At 38.1% G+C, this 22,974-nt stretch overlaps 6 protein-coding genes across 6 annotated transcripts; 4 read left to right on the forward strand and 2 right to left on the reverse strand.

Moving 5' to 3' along the window:
* Positions 1–506: 506 nt before the first annotated feature.
* On the reverse strand, positions 507–7,356 carry LOC6641143 (protein trapped in endoderm-1). The gene is made up of 7 exons (XM_002064034.4): positions 6,834–7,356; positions 1,933–2,030; positions 1,708–1,853; positions 1,541–1,641; positions 1,362–1,464; positions 814–1,298; positions 507–745 (listed from the first exon to the last, which is right to left on the reverse strand). Exons 2-7 carry the CDS (start codon positions 2,021–2,023, stop codon positions 559–561), a joined length of 1,113 nt encoding a protein of 370 aa, XP_002064070.1. The 5' UTR covers positions 2,024–2,030; positions 6,834–7,356; the 3' UTR covers positions 507–558.
* Positions 7,357–8,204: 848 nt separating this feature from the next.
* Positions 8,205–10,113, forward strand: LOC6641113 (gustatory receptor 5a for trehalose). Its single transcript, XM_002064035.2, has 5 exons — positions 8,205–8,382; positions 8,460–8,654; positions 8,736–9,159; positions 9,230–9,482; positions 9,561–10,113. Exons 1-5 carry the CDS (start codon positions 8,220–8,222, stop codon positions 9,651–9,653), a joined length of 1,128 nt encoding a protein of 375 aa, XP_002064071.2. The 5' UTR covers positions 8,205–8,219; the 3' UTR covers positions 9,654–10,113.
* Positions 10,031–11,094, forward strand: LOC6641371 (formin-like protein 5). Its single transcript, XM_023175351.2, has 2 exons — positions 10,031–10,821; positions 10,891–11,094. The coding sequence occupies exons 1-2, from the start codon at positions 10,031–10,033 to the stop codon at positions 10,970–10,972; spliced, it is 873 nt and encodes a 290-aa protein (XP_023031119.2). The 3' UTR covers positions 10,973–11,094.
* A 1,204-nt stretch (positions 11,095–12,298) lies between these two features.
* On the reverse strand, positions 12,299–16,398 carry LOC6641372 (GPI inositol-deacylase). Its single transcript, XM_002064037.4, has 10 exons — positions 16,195–16,398; positions 15,394–16,134; positions 15,140–15,319; positions 14,835–15,082; positions 14,347–14,769; positions 14,156–14,281; positions 13,893–14,086; positions 13,193–13,826; positions 13,029–13,124; positions 12,299–12,965 (listed from the first exon to the last, which is right to left on the reverse strand). The coding sequence occupies exons 1-10, from the start codon at positions 16,333–16,335 to the stop codon at positions 12,809–12,811; spliced, it is 2,940 nt and encodes a 979-aa protein (XP_002064073.1). The 5' UTR covers positions 16,336–16,398; the 3' UTR covers positions 12,299–12,808.
* A 327-nt stretch (positions 16,399–16,725) lies between these two features.
* Positions 16,726–19,170, forward strand: LOC6641357 (protein twisted gastrulation). The gene is made up of 4 exons (XM_002064038.4): positions 16,726–17,561; positions 18,265–18,471; positions 18,534–18,681; positions 18,747–19,170. Exons 1-4 carry the CDS (start codon positions 17,339–17,341, stop codon positions 18,922–18,924), a joined length of 756 nt encoding a protein of 251 aa, XP_002064074.1. The 5' UTR covers positions 16,726–17,338; the 3' UTR covers positions 18,925–19,170.
* Positions 19,171–19,504: 334 nt separating this feature from the next.
* On the forward strand, positions 19,505–22,531 carry LOC6641503 (paraplegin). The gene is made up of 5 exons (XM_002064039.4): positions 19,505–19,824; positions 19,890–20,696; positions 20,761–21,297; positions 21,368–22,162; positions 22,274–22,531. Exons 1-5 carry the CDS (start codon positions 19,648–19,650, stop codon positions 22,427–22,429), a joined length of 2,472 nt encoding a protein of 823 aa, XP_002064075.1. The 5' UTR covers positions 19,505–19,647; the 3' UTR covers positions 22,430–22,531.
* The last annotated feature ends 443 nt before the right edge of the window (positions 22,532–22,974 follow it).

The following is a 22,974-nucleotide window of genomic DNA, read 5'->3' on the forward strand; positions in this document are numbered from 1 at the left end:
CCACAAGGATAGACGCACCATCTTTCAACGGCTGCAGAATGAGCAAAATGATCTTTGTTTTCGGTCTCAATCAAAATCTAGACACTAATTGTGGACAATATTATACTTGGTTTACGTACATACATAGGATCAGGGGTCGGCAATCTGCTCCAGTTTGAAAGCCCCATGAGTTTCTTCAGTTTTTGACCAAGATCATATTTCTCTCACTCACTTATAGCATTGGATCCAAGCAACAAGCGTCAAAAACTCTGCCCATAATGGTGAAAAGGTATTACAATAAATTACAATAAAACCCTTGGAGTTCTTGTTTATGACTAAAGTATGTATATTTGCCTATATATATAATATTCTCTATATTGTATTTTATATATATTATTTGTTGTCTTAATTATGCAACTTCTCGAATTGCATTACATTAAATATAAATTACTATAAATTGTAATATTGCAATTACAAAAAGACTCGAATACAACGCAAAAAAAAAAAAAAACAAATTAATTAATTAATATGTATAAAGAAGAGAAAGAGAAAAAAAGAGGATATATTGAAAACCCTTTCTCATACTGAATATGTTTGGCACATTTGGTTAATACTATTCTTTTGAACAGCGTGAAATAGCGGCGTGCTACGTATAACGCCCGACAATTCCTTGGAGTTTTTACTTTGGTGATAATTTCTACTTGGCATCGGTGACAGTGGCTCGCCCCAAAACTTCAATAAGGCAAATATCTTATAATATGCCACTCTGCAAAAAAAAAGAAAGAAAACATGAGTTAAAATCAAAACAACAATTCATTCATTATTTATTATTACCTATAATTGCGATTGCTGGCTGCATAGATAATCGGATTAATGACACTGGAGGCCCAAGCCATTACCGAGGCAATGATGTGCAGCCAGGGATATGAGGTTTTACGTTCATCGTCCACCACATTGGCCAGCATCAGAGGCAGAAAACAGATGAGAAAGCACAAGAATATGGTAACCATCATAACAGTCAGACGATTATCCTCCCTTGCCTTGCGTGTACTCGTCGTGGTCACATAAGATGTGGCACCCGAACTCTTACCACCACCAGCTCCAATTTGAAAATTATCATGACTTTGGATCTTTTTCTTTTGATGCAACACTGTGATGTATATGCAGGAATACGAAATTATAATCACCAGACATGGCAAAAGAAAACCAATAAGAAACAATGTTTTCTTAATCGATTTGCCCTCCTTCTTCAGTATGGTGCACGAGAATGTGGCCTCATCTAGGCCCATTTCACCCCAAATGCCCAATATGGGTGGTAGCTACAAAAAAAGAAAAAAAATGAGTTAATTGATTGATTACAAAATTTCTTTTCTATTACTTACCAATAACAAAAATGATACAGCCCAGACAAATAGCAACTGCAGTGTTATAAATTTTGGCTTATAGATTTGAGCATATCTACTATGGCAAGCAATGAGTATATATCTAAGTTGAGTATATAACAAACAGTTGAAATTGTCACAGAAAATTCAATAGTTTTGCATTGGATTCAATCCCTTACCTGTTTAGAGTTATGCCCACCATACTAAGCAATGAAACGGCGACATTGCCATAGAAAATTACAGGAAATATTTTGCATAATGTGCTACCAAATGTCCAGCTCTGTAAAAAAGGATTCCATCCAAGTTTGAATTTGAAATAAAGTGAAATTTTTGCAATTAGACTTACCTCCTGAAAGAAACGCACAGCTGTCAATGGCAGACTAAAGGAGCAAAATAAGAGATCCGATATACTTAATGATATGACAAATGCCGTTGTCGCATGTTCTCGTATCGTGGGACTTTTCAGCAATGCCAGCAAAGTTATTAGATTACCTATGAACAAAATTCGTTTCAATTACGATTTCAAATTCGCATTAAAATCCCAAATCCCAAATCCTCCATGGATTCTTACCGAACACGCCAATTGTGACAAAGACACAGGCACTGATCGCAGCGAACAGAGTTGCTGAATGCGGGTATATAGACTGTTGTGGTGTCTCCATATCAATGCTGCAATTGAATTTTCATAAATTTTGAATTATAAAATGTTTATTCTTTTGCCAGAAATATGTGTTACAACACAGAAGAGACAATGGACAGAAACTTATATTTTAGATACTGTGGAAATTTGGCAATTTAAGCAATCAATAGAGTATTCAAATTTTGGATTTTTAAAACTACTAATGGGATCAACATTTTCGACTCCAAATGTGAATGATTATATCTGGCGATCGATATCTTATTCGTAAGTGATATCTTCTTTTTCTGAGTCGTCAGTCTATAATTGGTCTAAATGAGTTGTTATTTGAGCTAAGCTTATAAATTTGCACTTTATTTAGATTTTATGATCTAATTATGAGAAAAATAAAACTAACCCAATTTAACATAAAATCTTTTTTTAAATGAAAAAAAAAAAACTGAAATATGGGAAGAATTGTATGGTAAAAAAATGAAAACATGGCATTTATATAAGTACCTACTTTTATTCTAACGGACATATTTTGAAAACTTTACCCATTTTTGGCATAAGCTTGGCTGTAAATAGAGTTATTTTTTACAAGTTAGGGATCTTTTATGTGACCAAGCGTACGTAATCTTTTCTCACAAACTGTAAACATTTATAAAAATCAGTCATTGGCCATGGCTATCATAATTTTAGCATTGGACTAGAAAATTATTCTCATTTCATTTCCCATGGATCTGTAACCGATTTTCCCTCTTAAAATAATGCCAACATTTTTAATTTTTAGTTACTAGTAGAATCAAATGATAGATATTAAAGTACAGTCGAGTCTCGATAATTTGAAATGGAAATACACAGGTTTTTGATTTACCCGGATTTCCATTCCACCAAAGTTTTTTTGAGGGGACCAGCTGTTTCTTACGAAATATTGAGGTTTTCGATTTACGGGTTACGAATTATCGAGATTCGACTGTATATATATAAAATAAGTGAACTGCAGCTGAGATCTAGTAATAAGTGTTTTACGACATTTGTTCCCCCACATTCGTCTTTTTTATTTACCACATATTTGAGCTCAGGAGCCACAAATTACTTTACAAAACAATATTATAATTATTTTCATTCATTGTTAGAGTTTTTATTTTATGGCATAATGTAAACAACACTTTATGAGACATTTATTAATTACGTAAACTTCAAACGGACGGGGAGGGAATCGAGAGAATCGTTGAGAGAATAGAATTGGGAGAATCGTAGGGGGAGATCCTACGTCAATTTTACGTAAAAAATAGAAACTATGTAATTACAGAACAGTAGGAAAATCATAGGTGGATCTATGGCTCTGAAATGGGGTTTACTTTGCCCTCTAAATTTGCTTTTTTGGAATTTATAAAATAACATTTTTGAAAGTGTATTAAAAATAACCTTTTAAGCAAAACTTATTTATAGACAATATTAAAAGTTACATACAGAGCCAGACGAAAAGTTATAAATTTCTTGAAAACAATAAATACTTTTCTAGCCTATTGCATACCCTAAGGAGCAAAGTTTCCCGCATTTCATAGCCCTTAAACCTCGTGAAACTTTTATGTGCTTTTCACTTTAAATTTAAACAGATTTATTATGGAACACCTGAATACAGTTATTAGTTTACCGTTTTGTAGAAACAAATGTAGTTTATAAACAGTTTCAGTTTCAATGTAACTTAAGGAAAGGTGGAAACTAAATAAGCCTAAAAATCTGTTCACGTAATTCTTGGGAATATATTCGCATCAAGGGTCTTTGGAAGGCCTAAATTTATTCTCACAAATTGCAATGATATCTAGATGGAATGAAATGATGTCACAAATATATATTTCAGATGATTCCAAGTATATTCTGTGTAATCATCGAGCGACCTTCTTTGAATATGAAGGAAGTGGGATTGGAGTACTTCATATGTTACTTATCAGCAGGCGGAGTGACAGAGAGCGGCAAGGAGAGGGGGGGTGGGGTGAGGGTGAGAGTGAGCTGCTTCGCCGATTTTAATGGGTTTCTTTCGTAAACAGTTTTCCAATTTGATTTAATTTTTCTTTTCAAATGATAAGAGGTCAAAATAAGGTCAACAGCCAACCTTATTAAGATAATATGCACAATCCACAAAAATTAACGACCAAAAATTAATGGAAAAAAACCATAAAAACAACTGGCACAACAAAAAAAAAAACCAACTTTAATTACTTTTTTTTGTCTTTTCTTTTGACAAAGTTTTCAATACAATTTCCGATATAGGCATACTCACATAATCAGAGAAAAACCGAGAGAAGAGAACAAATTTTAAATAATACTTTGTTAAAATATATGTATACTGTTATTATTATATATATATATATACTATATAATACCTATATTATAAAATCCCCAAGCGAGTTGATAACGAACAACGAAACGAAACGCATCAACTGGTTTGCATACAACACAATTTCATTTATTTAATGCTTTTCATTTTCATTTTGGATTGGTTAAATTAAAAAGCGCCTTGTTACGCATATAACTCTCGTTTCCGGTGCGTAGAGAGGCTTCTGGAAATGAAATGGGGTACCCCCCAATGGATGGATGGATGGATGGATGATGGTACGAATGGCCATGGGGATTGCGGTGAATCCAACAAGACACAACAAAATATGTTGTGAGAGACGGGGGTTCTGTTCTGAGTTCTGTGTGTTCAGTGTGTGTGTGTGTGTGTTTTGAGTCGACAACCAAAGACTTGGTTGAGGGTGAACCAAACCGAGGAAGCGGTTTGCTTTCATGCATGATCAACATGTGTGTTTGTTGTCTCTTTGTGTGTGTTTTTTTAAAGGGGGACCAGCCACAAATTGAAATTTGAATATGCATTCCCACATATACATTAATGTGTATGTGTATGTGTTGGTGTGTGTTTGTGTTTGTGTAAGATACAAAAATGCTTTGAAATTGTGTATAACCACCCCACTTGGCCATAATGTTGGCACTGATATTAGAGATAAGCTGTGCTCCCCCAACACTCTGCAAAGGATCGCAAGCACTTTGACTTTACACACACGTACATACATGTATGTATGTATGTATGTAAGATACTTTGTTGATCAAAGAAAGGGGTGTAATGTTTCTTATCTCTTTTGCTCAATTTCCCACACAAAGTTTCACTTTTATTCAAATTCATTTTTATTTCTTTCACTTAACAAAATAATCAATCATAGTTTAATAAAGGAATGTCTTTAAATATGGGTTTGTATGTTCATAATGAAATCCACTTACATAACCGATAACAAATTCCAGTAAGCTGACCCATTCAGCTTATCATAAATAGAGAGAGAAAAAAGGAAGATGATGAGAAATGGGCTTGAAAACTTTGGCTTAACTTTATTTCCCATGGACTTTGGATTTAAGGTTTAAGAAGATTTTAATAAATACTACGTAAAATCTATGCATAATTTTTCTATTCTTAGAGTTACTAAAGAAAAGTCCCAAATTTGTATTACACTATTGAAAACTTAAATTTATTTTGTGTATTACTATTCGAATTTGGTTTCAAAATTATGGCAATTTTCTTTTTTAATTTATAAACCATTTTGTATTTTACTTTTTAAGGTTATGTTGACAATATTTTTGAAGTGTATCAGCTGATTTGCCAGCTTTAAAATGAAAGCGATTCGCTTAAGAGTTTGTCAAAATAAACAATTTATTTCAAAAAGTTTTAAAAAGCAAAAAATTCATTTAAAGCCTTAGAAGTTGCATTTCTTTCAACTGATAATTCAGTTTTTTTTTTTTTTTTTATCATAATTTAAGCCAAGGTTGTGTGCCTCTGCCTCCCCACTTAATGTATTTAATGAAAATGATTTCATTCTACAAATATTACAAGTACAACAAAAATGAAATGCAAAAATATGCAAAGAATGAGAAACAGAGAAATAGAGCGAAAGAGACGTTTGTATGTATGTACATACTTGCTCACACCTTTTGCTGACTAATCGAATTTATATTAAAATACAGGTTTACCGGTTTTAGCTAATATAACTACATAATGTGTTTTATTTTGTTTATTATACACAAATCCGAAATGTGCAGCCTAATGGGGAAAACAAAAGTTATAGAGAATCTGCAACAGCATCTAAATATTTAGGTTTATTTATTTTCTTTTTTTTGGACTCTCTAAAAATCTTGACGGAAGCCAAAAGCCATGATTATATCCCCCGAGTACGAGTTACGTTTTGGTGAATGATTCATTCAGCTGCTGCTGCTGACGATGATGATGACGACGATTATTGGTCAAACCCAGGAGCCACTGATGAAGCACAACTTTCAAATGGAATCGGAAGCACAGTAAATGTAAATATAATGCAATATATTTAAAGTAGTCGGAGGGGGACAATCATATATACATATATACATACATACCTATGTATGTATGGGATTAAAACGGATATTTGTCTTTGCGAGTGTGTGTGTGCCTGTTGTATTAGCTATTTCCCCTATTATCATTGATGCAGCATCTGAGCTGGTCAGGCATTAGGGAGGGGGGAGAAACAAAGAGAGTGAGTAAGTGAGAGGGGGTGGGAAACGACATTCGAATGCAGCAGGCAGCAGACAGAATCCGAAACAGAAACAGCCGTTTCTTTATCATTACCTATACATTCTTACATAGTAGACCTCTCTTTGTATGTGTGTGTGTGTGTGTGTGTGTGTGTGTGTGTGTGTGTGTACAGGCGGCTTCTGTTACGGCTCGAACAAATGTTTCAAATTATTAACAATGTACTTGGTTTGCTAAGGGGGTGGAGAATGGGGGGGATGCTGGGAGTACTGTGTTGCAATTTACATTAACTTTGACTTACCCAAAAATATAAGAACTCTTCTATGTGAATCTTTCCAATTGCATTTTTATTCTCAATTCGTCGTCAATTAATGGCTAAAATTGATTGTTTTTGTGTTGTTGTTGTTGTTGTCGTTAATTCTTTTGTTCGATATCGAAATTGCCAACAGCCGAACCAAAAGCAGCTGCGGCTGCGCAAGAGTTTTATTTTATTTAATTTTTTTGGATTTATGCTTTTGTTAAAACTTCGCACGTTTAAAGTTAATTAATGGTTAATAATGATAAAGTAAAACAATAATAAATAAATAAAAAATATAAAACAAAGACAGTAAAGTTTTACAAAATGCGAAATTATTTTATTAATCCCGACTGTGAGGTCTTTTATGTTGTACTGCAAATTGTTGCTGATACACTTTATTTAATTAAGTCAAGCTTTAATTTTTTGTTACGTTATTTACACTTTTTTTTTTTTTTAACAAACAAGAATAATAAATATAGCGAACGCGCAAACACACCCGCTCACCTCGAAAACAAAAACAACACTCGAATTGAGAGGTGCCAAACTATCGATCTATCGGCACCATCGATGGTAGGGAACTATCGATGATTCGATATTTTGCCACGATCGATAGCAATAGCGAGTTATCGCTTTACAGCGCAGGCGCGCAGTTTAAGTTCAAAAATTTAACGTCATTTACAATCTGCTGACGAAGAAACAAAATAATAAGGACAAATTTTTGTTAAATTACATAAATATTGTTTTTTTTTTTTATTGCTAACAGAAACGAGTCAAGTTTTGCAAATAGTTACTGTGACACCAAATTCTAATTCCTTTTGGGAAAACTAATTGAATGCAATTTGTTAGCCTTATTCCAGCCGTTAGGACTTAATCGCATGCACAAACAAACGAGACATGGCAAAAAAAAAAAAAAAAAAACACCCTTCAATTAAATTAGGGACAGGAGACAATTAAATATACATTATCCGATATGCCACAAAAGATAAGTTAGCAGTGGCAAGAACAAAAACAAACTGATTTTTGTCATATAGTGTTAAGCGAACAGCTCCACGGAAATGTTGCGACCACGGAAATCCCTTCATCCCTATAATACACCAAATCGTTTGACCCGATTGTTCCAAAAAAATGGCAAGCTATTGCTAAAGCAATTGCAAGATACCAATAAACATTGGCGAGGTAAGATTAATTGGCTTAAAATAATAAATTAAACTAATTATATGATCTATATTGATATTAGTCAGCCAACGCCGTGGCACACGCACAAATTTTCTTTACACTGGCAGCTTCCATGAGGCCATTGGTCCAAGTGAGTTAAGCGAAAATTTTAGAATTCGTTTTTCAATTCCTTTTTGTTCTCTAGTTTTGGCATTAGCTCAATGCTTTTGCCTAATGCCAGTTTGTGGCATACGCCAATCATCAGCACAAGGATTGTATTTCACGTGGCAAAGTTGGCGCTGCTGGATTAGCATAATCTATTTAATCTCCACTTTACTAGACACTTTTTTCACCATTTATCAGGTGATGAATGAAATGCTAGATGTACGCAATGTCGGTGAGTCCCAAATGCAAAAAAGAAGGAGTAAAAGGAGTAAAAGAAGTTCCCATTTATATAGTCTCCTTATTTCACAGAACCGATTGTCTTTCATGGTGGAATTTTACTTGCCACATGGCAATTCTTTGGCTTGGCTAAAAAATGGCCCAAATTAATGCGTCGCTGGGATAGAGTGGAGCATCTATTGCCCATGTATGAGAATTGGAAGCAACGTGAACGTTTGGCCCGCCAAATACAGCGAGTTGCCTTTCTATTGATTGGTTTATCTCTGAGTTAGGTTTCAATAGCATACTTTTGGGTGTTGGGCATGGGGTTAACATACTAATACAACCTGTTGCATTTGATAATTTCAGTGGAACATCTGCTAAGCATTATATCTGCTGTCTACTATGACTATTGTCCTCGCAGACGGGATCCCATTGAATCGTATTTGTATAAGGCCAGCTATCAGCTCTTTTTCGTGTTTCCCTATTCCCATTGGATGGGTTGTTTGGGCAAAATTCAAAATATATTGCTTACCTTCGGTTGGAGTTTCATGGACATATTTCTCATTATGATTAGCATGGGTCTAAGTGAGCTCTTGGCACGTTTAAGTAAGAGTTTGGAACGTCGTGTGGATCAGGCCATGCCAGAGGCTTATTGGACCAGTCAACGTACACAATATCGGGCCATAGTGAATCTAATCTATCAAGTGGATAATGCCGTATCAGGCATTATATTAATATCCTTTGGCAATAATCTATATTTTGTGTGTTTGAATTTGTTGAAAAGCATTAAGTGAGTATATCAGATTGGATCAAAATCAGAATCACATTTAATTACTCTGTCTCTTATGGATCTCTTGCAGATCCATGCCATCGATGGCACATACGGTTTACTTTTTCTTCTCTCTTGCCTTTCTACTGGGTCGTTCGGTGGCTGTTGTCATTGTGGTTTCCTCGGTTAATGATCGATCACAAGAGCCATTGCGTCTGCTGAAATTGGTGCCACAGCGAGCATTTCATGAGGAGGTCGAACGTTTTGCCAGCGAATTGGCCAAAGATGTGGTGGCACTTAGTGGCCTTAAGTTTTTCAACGTTACCAGGAAACTATTTCTGACGGTGAGTCCATTGATAATGTTGCACGATCGATGATCGATGACAGGTGTACATTAATTGTTGTTGAATTCAATTTGACAGGTGGCTGGGACTATTGTTACCTACGAATTGGTGCTCATACAGTTTCATGAGGATAAAAAGCCATGGGATTGTGGTGCACTTAATGTGGACTAAGTCGATGTGTGGATGTGCGTGTGTGTGCGTTTGTGCGTAGGGGACACTGTGCTACACAGTAGGTAAATCCAGTGTCTCGTTCGGGAACCAGTTTGTTCGGTGGGTTGTGTGTTTTTTTTTGCTATAATGTGGCGGTGATTTGGTGATGCAACTGAAAACCATAAATGGTCCACGCTTCCTAGGCAATGCCGAAATGCGTGGCTAACGATTTGAACCAGTTGACCAAATGCCAATGCCAATTGCTTACTCCTAAGCAGCTTCCGGCCCATTCGGCATGGCCCAATTCATCGTGTTCATTTCGCTGGCATATAAAAGTCTGGGCCTGCCGGCAACGCGTAAACAATTCGCACAGATCCAAGCTCAAGTCAACGTTACCAATGGCCACCAAGAGAAGTTGCTACTATCCGACACTGATCCTGTTGGGCCTGAGCCTGGTCAGTGCTCAGTATATTTATCCTCCATCGATACAGGGACGCGCGCAGCGATCGCTTTTCGGTTCGCCAGGATGGAGTGGTGGCTGGAATGGTCCTAGCATTCCTCCGTTCAGTCATTTGCCACCACCGCCACCACCACCATCGCCCACTATTAGCAAGGATGAGCTATTGGCTCTGCTAACCGCCCTAAAGGAAGTGGAGGCCAAGCCAGAGCTGCCAAAACCGACACCAGCTCCCGAACCGGAACCAGAGCCAGAGGTAACACCAGCTCCACCACCACCACCGCCGCCGCCAGAGGATGACGATGAGGAGCCAGAACCAGAGCCGCCAGCACCAATCCCAGACACACCAGCTGTACCGCCTCCTGGTGTGCCTGTAACCGTCTCGCTGCCCGCTCTGGTGCCCATTCAATTGTCGGCCATGTGGCAACAACCAGGACCCGTTGCCGGCGGAGGACTTGGTCTTGGTGCTGGCTTGGGAGTGATTCCTGGTCTTGGTCTGGGTGGTGGGGCAGCGGCTGGAGCCGGAGCTATTTCAATTGGTGGTGGGGCTGCTGCAGCTGGTGCCGCTGCTGCCACAGCTCGCAATGCTCGTGTCCGCACAAGAAACAATAGTGGACGAGCTGCTTCCATACGTTTTCCCATTGCCAATCCACGTAGCTTTGCCTCGGCCAACTATGTGGCTCCCAGACCACGTTATTATCGTGCCATTGCCTCTGAATTGGAGCCCATGAGGTGAGTGAAACTAATCCTTCCTTCTCTCTTGCTCTCTCCCTCTAAATACTATCCTGTTATCCTGTTTAGCATGACAATCTTGCCACCAAATGCCGCCTATCTGACCAACAATGGACAAGCCGTTCAGTTTGTGCCCACCAACTGGCAGTAGGAGACGTTCGAGGAGAAAGGAAGAGGATCAGAAGACACATTCAAAGCAAAACAAAACTTATTGACTGTATATCTAACTAAGATTTATCTAATTGTAAATTATCCCAATTATTTTTTAACAATTATGTGAATATATTAATCAATTTAACTACAAATAAATACTTTATTTTCTATTAGAAATCAAATTTTTGGTTCTTATTTTTAAGTTTAGAACTTAAAGCTTAAATAAGCTTAGTTAGGGATTAATTAGATGTTCAAAATCAGGCATATAGAATGCTGATCCATATCTTTGAAGATTGTCTATATAAAATGCTATTTATAGACAAACTGTCAATCTAAAAGGAAGCAAAGGATCGGCCAATTCTGACCAAATCGTTCCAGATTATCTATATTCAAGGTAATTAATAGACAAACTGGGAATTTAAAAGGACGCAAAGGCTTTCCAATTCGAATGTTCATAATTAATAGGCAAACTGGGAATCAAAAAGGAAGCAAATAAGTTATCCTAACTCTCAGGATTGCCTATGTTAAAAATAGAAATCTGGTTCAAAACAGAAGCAAACGAAATTGGATAATTTCTGTTGACCACTTTTGATTATTAAGTAATCTAATGGATAAGGTTAATAAAAACGACAAATTTATCTCGTGAAAGTGACTTTTCGATACAACTTCGCAATGTGTGAAAACTCGTTTATTTAGATTATAGTTTATTAACATTTCGTGGGCAAAAAGCAATCATCATTTAAATTGTGGTAACAACTTGTGCCAAACGCAATGCAATCCAGCTTGATGAGATGGTCCATATTTTCCCTGGGGTGTCATATGCGAACACCAGTCACTCACTTATCCTCACTCCTTACCCAGTTTGCATGGAGAAATTCGAACCGCGCCCCATAATAAATCACATGGCCATATATAGATGGATCACGTCAGACTTACAACTGAACCAAATTACCCAAAACATACATTCAACACTTGAATGAATAATATTTTTTAAGATATGTATTAGGTATATATGGTTTCGTTTTGATGCAACATAGTCACACACACACACACACACACACACACATTCACATGCCCAATGTGGAGTTAAATCCTGTTTAGATATTCAGTTTGCTTTGTCATTGATCAAAAGACGACACTTGAACTGGTTACTTAAATAAAATATTAGCAAACTGTTAAACAAATTGAAGGAGAGAGGAGATAAATGAAAGCGTTTAGACAAATTGAATTGAAAGTTTATATTATTAATTATATGTATGTGTCTTATGTCAAATAATAATACAATTTTTTGTTTATACATACGAATTAAAAATAATTTCAAACGCAATAATAATTTCATTTACTTTGCCAATTTCTTATGATGTTTAGTGTAATTTCTACATATGTATAGATATATACATATATATATATAATTATAGACATTTTCACACTTTTCACATATATGGTTAGCGACTAGATGTTGTTGTTTTTGTTGTTATTGCTAAAATGCAGGCGTAAAAAACTATTTATTAGTGCAATGTGTGCAGATATCGGCGGCCTAACATCGAGGACAACGCCCATATGGTTAATAAACATTTTGGACTTCCCGCAAAAAACAAAAAAAAAAAAAAAAAACAAGAAACAAGAAACATAAAAAGAAAAGTTATTACACCAATTTCTCTATCTCTAATTGGTAAAAACACGGCTTATGTAAACATTAAAATCTCTTTGGTATTGTCCATACACATAAACGACAAAAAGGAGCGGGTGAAGTTAAACAAATCTAAATAACAAATAAAAACTATACACACACACAACCGAAATGAATTGAACTTGTTTTCCACTACTTTCCATTTCAACGACGAACCAGTATCGAAATCGCCTGATGAGCCGCCAAAAGGGCAAAAGCTCCGGCAAATATATAATTTAGCCTATAAATGGCAGCCTGACAATAGAGCAGAACAATTCCAGATATTAAGTACAATATTATGGATAGAGCCCAATAGCCGCAACTAGAATGAAAACGATCATTTAGAAAAATTCTAAGGTATACTCTTTCCTTTTTCAACACTTACCCCTTTTGTGGAGCTCTTAATTGCAAGAGGACACTCAAGGAGCCGAGGACAATAATGGTGGGATAAATACCAGCATCGGGAAGATCAACGCCAGAGCTAAAAGGCAAATGGTATTAAAAAAAAATAAGAAAAATGTCTGTCAATCTTTAGTATAAGAAACTTACTGGTGTCTACGTAGCCAAGCCAGTGTGGCGGGGGCACTCAATAGCAATTGCATAAACAGCATTAACAATAATGTAATGTGAAAGGGGAAATTCTGTAGGCCCACACATGTATCTTCGTCCGTCTTAGTGCGAACGCTGCCATCTTCATCTGCATCTTTCTCTAATGCATTTTCGTTGTTTTCCTGCCCAGATGATTCCGATTCATCGGATGTTCTTGTTCCGGTGGCCAGATGTAACAAATTTGCAGCCTTCTGCCACAAATAATCTTCTAGATAATCCTTATAGGCATTCGATAGCATTATAAAGTAGAAAACAAAGGCCAAAAGTAAACCAATGCCACTGCAAGTGCTCAAAGTCATGGCAATGGTTAGTACGCCATAGGTGATGGGTAAATATGTCATTATGGAGATCATTATGTTGGAGCTAGCTTGTGATAGACGTGTTACACGCAAAGCCACACGATAAAAGGCATTGCCATATAAGGTCAACGACAGCCAGGTGACTAGAGAGGCTAAAATGGATAAACCAATTGCCGTACAATGGATCACAATCGATATATTAATGCTAAAATCCAAATTCTCTGGCTCAGGCAGCACACGAGTATTTAGAATCAATTTCTTTAGAATCCGACAAGCTGATAGAGTAAAAAATAAGACATTAATTCGCAAGTCATGTCTTAAATAAAGCCATTATGACCTACCAGTGACCACTAAAAGCGATGTGTACTGCAGATAGCCAATGTAGGGTTTAAGACTTTTAAAACTACCCTGGACTTGAAATGTTTCCACCTGTTTTCGCAACACAATCAGGAGCACACAAGCAAGATGGGCGGGCAACCAACCAGAGAATTCCAAAACCAATCTTGACAAGGCATCAGCATATGAATACTCATAGCTAAAGGGAACAAAAGAGAAAGAGGCACAGGATGAGATTAGCAAAAAAGGAACAATTTCTGATTCTTACCTTATGCGATAACGGCAAATTGGATCCAAATATAAATCCACAATAACCGGATTTATTGTAGTATTATAATGTGGCGGAATAATGATGGGAACATTTACATATAATCCTGGTTTATCACTTGGTGAACTGAGAGAGAATCATTTGAAAATGAGAAACATCTGCAAGGAATTCTTTCTATTTTGTTTACTTACATCAATGTCTGATACCGCTCAAAGCCTGCTGCCCAAGGTACGCATATTCTGGTTGTGACTCTATACTCGGGCTTAAGACACTGCAACGGTTCGACTAGAACTCGCAGACTCTGATACGGCTCGATGAGATTTGATATCCGTAGTCTATAGTGTAATGTACCCTGTAGGGTCTCATTTATGGCAGTTCGTTGACCAAATGAATACCACTTGGGCAAACTTATGTCCACATGACGCTCCTTGGGATCATAAATGTCCAGATTATAGCCAATGCGACGATTGCTCGATGGCAAACTGACTAGAATATGTGTCCAATTACGATAGGTTTTCATCAAATTGTGCAGATCCAGCAGAGCCACGTTGCGCGAATCCTGATCACCATTGGGCAAACGCTGGACCAGATGCGTCAATGGAATAGCCTTGTCGCTAATAAAACAAATGGCGGGTCAATTATTAGGTATACAATTCGCAAATCAATTTGAATAACTCACCAATAGACTTGTTCCGTATTATTCAATTGCTCTGCGGCACATCCAAAGAGCCAGTGCACATCATCATCCACATTCAGAGCCTCAATAGAAAGTTTTCTATAGCGTTCCGGACGCTTAATGCTAATTAGATCATAAAAATGTGCTTTCAGGCCATTGGAGAAATACTTATTAATGACCAGACGACGCTCCTCATGCCAATTGCTATCACGCGGAAGTTTAACTATATTTTGATGGCGACTCCTGGGTTTCTGCATTCAAAAAATTTGTCATTAAGTTGGCAAGAAAACCTTTTGAAATTAACTTACGATAAAATGTGCCATGGCAGATTGTAAATTGCGTTCCTTGTTGGTGTTGAAGTGAACCGTACCGTCTCCTCGTGTCTGGGCAATGGAGAACAAGAAACGATTTATGACCTGCATAAATTGCAGGCACCAAACGGCCGAAAGATGATCACAACTCAGGCTAACTCGAGGTATGGCTGAAGTCTGCAATGCAGAGAAGAGAGGGAGAAAGAGCGGCTCATTATAGTTTCTATTAAGTAAACTAATCCAAAACTAACCATTGCATGCAGATCATTAAACTGTGAGGTTGTATAACCAGGGCGCACTAAAAGATCACGATTGCCGCCACCAGTTGAGATGAGAAGCACATTATCCAGTCTGGCTGAGCTTTCCTGATTGCGACGTTGCTGCTCACTCAACGGACGCTGATGTAGACTATTGCACACATTGGTTGTAGTGGTCGCCAATGTCTTGGTTCTCGACTGATTGAGTATTGTATTGGTACTGGCATAGAATTGCTCTAAATGCTCGTCCAAATTAAGAACCGGATGATCCAGCGGTGCAGAAATACTGATTATGGTATTTATATGTTGGCCAATAGACGAATCTGTCAGCATCGATTGGGCCAACTTGCCACCCATCGAGTGACCAATTATTATAATAGATGGCTCTTCAATTCGGCTTCCGTAGATCTTGGCAATGGCTCGAATGCAGAGTTTGAGAAACTTGTGCTGACGATGCAGATAACCGCCATAGACAGCCGATAGCTCCTCATCGAAATCAATGGTATAGTAGTCCAGATGAATGCCTGCATCACTGCTCATTGCCTTTCGTAGGGCCACCGATGCCAGAGAACGCACTTGTTTATGGGAGCCGGCATTGCCGGGTACAAATATGACTGGAGCTCCCGTCATGCGCTTTTTTAACGGATCCACTGGTTGTTGGCGTGCACCCTCGTAATAGTAGTAGAGCCCATAGTTGGGATATAATTCACTTTCCTTATCTTGCAGCCGGACACGCTGTAAAATATAAGTTTATTTGTTATTTTCATAGATTTATAACAGAAATCAGAAACTGACCGCAAACATTGGCTCGCCAAACATATAGGTCATGCGACAGGCATTTTTCTCTACTCCTACTTGGAGATTGAGTATGCCAATCAGGAAACAGAAAACGGAGCCAATAATCACCAAAACGGCGCAGTTTCGAAACATAAACATTTTCCAAAAAAAACAAATGTTTACATTCCCTTTAAATTCGGCATTCAACTCTGACAGGGTTGCCATATGACTGTAAACGAATGGGCGAGCAACAGCAGGTAGCGCAAATCATATGTTAAAATATATAGCTGTGACGTCAGAGCTGCAAGTAACACAACTATTTGAATATATCAAACTTTTGGAATAACATAGCGAAGTTCTGAAATTAGTTTATTTACTTTTATGGAAAACTATGCCTGTTCTGTATTTTTACTACAAAAAATTGGAATTAAAAATTACACGTACGCTACCTTCTGTATTCGCACCATGATAGCATATATCTACTGCATATCGATAGTTTCTATGTTATCGATATATGTGTGTGCAGTGCCCATTTAGCCACAGCGTCTGGCCACCTATAATAGTCAACAACTGATAAATATATTTTGAAAACAGGTTTAAACCCTCCGCTCTGCGAACCCCAACTCTCTTCATCTATTATACGCATCCGCATCTGTAGCAGTTGCCTCGCTAGTTTTGTCCGCTTTAGTAGAGCTTTCGGAATCGTTTGTTGTTGTTGATTGATGATGATCTTTTAAATCATCATAAAGGAGTCAAATATTTCAAATCAAATTAAAAATGCTTTACATTTACATGTGCTGTAGCTAACAAGTGTCCCAGTGTGTTTGTATGTGTATGTGTGTGTGCCTGTGTGTATATCTTTTTTAATTAATTGTTATTTGTTAAATTTATATATATGCATACAAACGCAATCCCAACCCATACATAGAGTGTATAAAAAAGAGAAGAAAAAAAAAACAAGAAACAAGAAAAGATCAGCGATTGAACGATTCGAACGGATCGCATTCATATACACATATATGTAATTGATTATAATCTATGAATAGGAGCAGCAGTACCTGTATCTGTATCTGCATTTGCATCTGATTCAAATTCAAATTTGAAAGTAGAGATTATATACATTTCGATTTGTGTGTTGTTTTTTTTTTTTTAAATAACCATAATGGAAATTTGGCGCTCGCTAACAGTCGGCGCATTTCTATTACTGGGACTCGTTTGCTTCTATGGCTATGTGGAATCGTGCAATGAAGTCGTCTGCGCATCAATCGTATCCAAATGCATGCTCACGCAGAGCTGTAAATGTGAGCTCAAGAACTGCTCCTGCTGCAAGGAGTGTCTCAAATGTCTGGGCAAGAAGTACTATGAGGAATGTTGTAGCTGTGTCGGTAAGTGGGAGCTGAGACTCGGGCTGGGGCTGGGGCTGTAAAGGGTGGTGGTGATTGGTTGATTGGCTGCCTTGTTGTTGGGTGATGATGATGTGATGGCGATCGCAATGTCGCCTATATGACTTGAATATATGTATATGTATATATGTACGTGCGTGTGTGCGTGTGTGTTGTGTGTAATCTTTGTTGTATATGTATGCGTAAGTGCGCGACGATGTGTTAACTAGTTATCGATAGTTAAGCCGCCGATTGATATATGAAAATAGCTAAGCCTTAACCCTTCAACGGTAACAGGGGCTTAATGTTGAGTAAGGTTAGGTCCTTAAATTATTTCCCCAAACGGAGCTCGTTTTATTAATCAAGCAAATTTTTTACTTCTATTTAAAGTAAGCGTTCTTCTTTCCCTATACATATACATATGTACGTACATACATAGAGTTTAATTTGAAATTCTGTAAAACTTTCTATTTTGATAGGAGAATAGAACGTTGACTGACTCATTTTGTCGGTCACGATCGAGCAGATTTCAGCATCCCATCCCCATCATCATCTGGCAATTGTTTTTGTTTTTAAATATTTTTCAATGAGATGGCGCAGAACGACAGAATAAATATTTTTCGCTTATCCCATAAACTATTTTTAAAATCATTGTAATTTACCTACGTAAATGATTATGTACATATATGTATATTTAATTTTACAGAACTATGCCCAAAACCCAACGACACAAGAAACTCGCTGTCAAAGAAATCGCACGTAGAGGATTTCGATGGAGTACCAGAGTTGTTTAACGTTTGGGCCACTGGGCCGGAAGATAGTGAACTTGAATGGGATGTTTTCACATTTCAAGTTGATTTCGATAAGGTTTTGGCTGGTCCCAAACTGGAGAAAGATGTTAATTACTATCGAAGTATGTATTTAAAAACAAACTATCAAGACAGCTAAATAGTTTTTTTCTGACCCCCTTTTTAGAAACAAATGACAAAAATCTAGACGAGGCCATAAAGGAGCGAGATAATAATATTGTGACTGTTAATTGTACTGTCATATATATGGATCAGTGTGTCTCGTTGAATAAATGTCGCCAAAGTTGTCAATTAACAGGCGCCAGTAGCTACAGGTATGTGCATATTATCTAATCCCAAAGAAATTTGTAATTATTTCATGTTTGTTTTTTCAATTTAGATGGTTTCACGATGGCTGCTGCGAGTGCGTAGGATCGACGTGTATAAACTACGGTGTAAATGAAAGTCGCTGTCGTCATTGTCCAAAGGATGATTTTGATGAAAATATTGATGAAGAAATGCAGGATTTTGGTGAAAATATGGGCCCATTTGATGGCTCTGTGAATAGTAACTATTGAGGGGAAGCAACAAAATGCCATTCAATGAACAGAACAAACGCAATTTAACAAAATTTAGTTACTCAATTCAGTGACATTATTAATGTGTAGTACGAAATAATATTTGTATAGTTTATTATTATTATTTTATTTTTATATATTTTAAAATAATAGACACTTCATTGTTTTACATGCATATATAAAAGTATACATAATTTTTTTTTTTTTAAGTAAAAATAAAGAACCTTTAATCTGATCAAATGTAAAGAGCTTGGTGTTACTGTCGAACTTTATAGCGGATGCCATAGAAATATATTTATATAGAATTTCTAATAGACAAATTGTAAAATAGATAAAATTTTTTGTTTTTGCTTTATTCCTAGATTTTAGAATTTGAAAAAGTCCGCTTTGAATGTTATCGATAGTTGATGGATACACAAGGGTTAAAGCGGCAATTTTTACTTAAGAAATAATGATATATCCATGTACTTACATATAATATAAATGTATATTTTCGAAAATGACATGAAATTGAATAAATGTGTATAAAAACTAAACAGAAAAAACAAAAGGAAACAGACTAACAAAAACAACAAACAACATTAACGGACCAGCTGATTGTACGCTGTCATCGTATGGCAACGGGGTGGCAACTCTACAGCGGTGGGGGCACTGCAGAGTTAATTTCAAGCGACCAACATTAAGTTACGTATTCGTATTCCTAGGTGAAGTTGGCCAAAAACTATGTTGAAAGGCCTGCGACATGTAAGAAACGTGCTGCAGCGTGGATCCCATTACACACATTGGCACATTAGGAATGCCACCGAGCTATTCACTGGCAATGGCGATGGATTACAGCTTTTGCTTCAGCGGCAAATTGCCTCTTTCAACCTGCCCTCTTTTCATCTGAGCCGGCGACAGGTAAGTTACTTGTAGGTACTAATCCGTCTTGGCATACAAATCTCACATTGCCTTGTCCACTCTAGGTGCTCCAACTGCAGTCGGAATACAAGGCCATTGTGGGCGTGATAGCACGATCATTGCAGCTAACACCACGAGAGGTGCAACAGATGCATTTACGTTGCTTGAGCGGCAAGTCTAATAAAACTCAAAGTAGCAGCAGCAGCAGCAGCAGCAGCACCAGCAGCAGCAGTAATGAAGATACCGATAAACCCGCCAAAGCAAAGTCCAGTGAGGAGGTTCCGTCTAATCAAGAGAAGTCAAACAAAGACAGTGAAACGTCAACCAATTCTAATCCCTCCACATCCTCATCGTCTTCCTCGAGCGAGGGACCCAACAAGAACAATGAGAACGATGAGAAAATGCGTTCCGTGTTAACGAAGGCGGTGCTCTGGCTATTCACCATCTACATGTTTGTTGCCTTCATTTCACTGCTGATTACACCACGAACAGATCGTCCCGAGGGCTCTACTCGTTATGTGTCCTGGAATGAGTTTGTTCATCACATGCTGGCCGTGGGTGAGGTCAAAGAGTTGATCATTCGACCCGATATGGAGATGGTAACCATAATACTGCACGAAGGAGCTGTCATAAAGGGCAGAAAGGTGACTTCAACCATTTTCCATATGGCCGTGGCCGATGCGAATAAATTTGAAGAGAAATTGCGTCAAGTGGAGAAGCGGCTGGGCATATCGGATGGTGTGCCGGTTACCTATGACAGGCAAACAGATACCACCGGTCGTATTTTAATGCTGTTGCTCTTCTGTGCCTTAATGGTGTCGATAGCCACACGTATGAAGTCCATGAAGAGTCCCCTGAGCATGGATTCGTTTGTAAATACCATAAAGATAATTATTATGGAATGGAAATTTAATTGTCACTCTCTGCATATTACAGAATCAAATGGGCAGAGCCAAATTCACACTAGTCGATCCCTTTGATGGTGGCCGTGGTGTCCTGTTCCGTGATGTTGCCGGCCTCAGTGAGGCCAAGCAGGAGGTCAAGGAGTTTGTTGACTATCTAAAGACGCCGGAAAAGTATCAGCGCCTGGGAGCGAAAGTGCCGCGTGGTGCCTTGCTTTTGGGTCCGCCAGGTTGTGGTAAAACCCTATTGGCTAAGGCGGTGGCCACTGAGGCACAGGTACCATTTCTTAGTATGAACGGATCCGAGTTTATTGAAATGATTGGCGGTTTGGGAGCAGCCCGTGTTCGTGATCTATTCAAAGAGGGTAAAAAGCGAGCACCATGCATTATCTACATCGATGAAATCGATGCCATTGGACGGCAACGTTCTGGCACCGAAAGCATGGGTCAGGGTAGTTCAGGGGAATCGGAGCAGACGCTTAATCAACTTCTTGTTGAAATGGATGGCATGGCCACCAAAGAGGGCGTACTTATGCTGGCCAGTACGAATCGTGCTGACATCCTAGACAAGGTGACGAAGGGACTGTGAACATAGAGAGAAGAAATGCATTTATGTGATTTCGTTGTTTATTTCATTCTAGGCCTTGCTTAGACCTGGCCGCTTTGATCGACACATTCTTATTGACCTGCCCACACTACAAGAACGCAAGGAGATCTTTGAGAAGCATTTGTCGTCGGTAAAATTGTCCGATTCTCCGGAAACATTCTCCCAAAGATTGGCTCGCCTAACGCCCGGCTTCTCTGGCGCTGATATAGCCAATGTGTGCAATGAGGCGGCCTTGCATGCGGCACGGAATACCCAAACAGAGGTCACCAGCAAGAATTTGGAATATGCCGTTGAGCGTTTAGTGGGCGGCACCGAGAAACGTTCGCATGCCTTGACGCTGGCCGAACGTAAGGTGATCGCCTATCATGAGTCGGGGCATGCTCTTGTAGGTTGGATGTTACCAAATTCGGACATTTTGCTCAAAGTGACCATTGTGCCGCGGACTAGTCTAGCCTTGGGCTTTGCCCAGTATACACCAAGTGAACAGCATTTGTACAGCAGCGAGGAACTCTTTGATAAGATGTGCATGGCCCTGGGCGGAAGGGCGGCTGAGAATTTGATATTTAATCGTATTACAACTGGAGCGCAAAACGATTTGGAAAAGGTCACCAAAATTGCCTATTCGCAGATCAAGAAATTTGGTATGAATAAAAATCTGGGTCCCATTTACGTCAGGGATGCGGATGAGGGTGAAGGCGGTGGCGGCGGAGAGAAACCCTTTTCTCGGGCGATGGAAAGTCTGATTGATAACGAGGCGCGACATGTGGTTGCCAAAGCCTATAAAACCACAGAGGACATATTGATTAAGCATCGTGACAAACTGGAAAAGGTAAGCTCATGCTCTCTCTCTTTCTCTCTCTCGCTCGCTCTCTCTCTCTCTCTCTCTCTCTTTCTAACTCATTTCCGTTTTAATTGAACCATCTCACTCTTTTTCATGCAGTTGGCTGAAGCTCTTTTGGAAAAGGAAACACTAGACTATGATGAGGTAGTTGAACTTATTGGCCCACCACCCCATAGCATTGGCAAGCGTCAAGTGGATTCGGTTGAATTTGAGGAATCACTGAAAAATCTCAGCAACGATGCTAAAACAATGTGAAGCTGATCGGTCTACCTCGCCCGGTGCCTTCCCTTCCCCCCATATCCCGGTTCATATTCGTTAGAATGTAAATAAATAAAGTTGTTTACCTTTTTAAATTGATTTAAAGTCGCATGGGTTTGCCCCTTTGCCCTCTGGCCACAATGATTAAACAAATATTAAATTGATTTTGTATTTTTTTACATAGTCATACATCTACTAATATTCATATTAAACAGCTAGCAGTTAGTAATAACAATGTCAACTAAATTGAACCAAAAACATGTCAAAAACTGTAAACAAGTTTTAATTCAATTGACCTAGAGAGACTTTTGGAATCTACTTATATATTACCTCTCTCTCTCTCTCTTTATCTGTGTCTCTCTTTCAAATCCTGGTTCTTGTTAGCCGCTAATTTCCCAGACTGCTGATTAGTCATCAACATTTTCACAAATTTGTACATACGTACATATGAAAGTCCTTGAAAATTGACCTAGAACTTGACATTTAACAATGTACATTTAAATCATCTCAATGATTAGGGAGAAGTTTTTAATTAATTTCAA

This window comes from Drosophila willistoni, assembly GCF_018902025.1.
Source record: "Drosophila willistoni isolate 14030-0811.24 chromosome XL unlocalized genomic scaffold, UCI_dwil_1.1 Seg141, whole genome shotgun sequence".
Classification (NCBI taxonomy): Eukaryota; Metazoa; Arthropoda; class Insecta; order Diptera; family Drosophilidae; genus Drosophila; species Drosophila willistoni.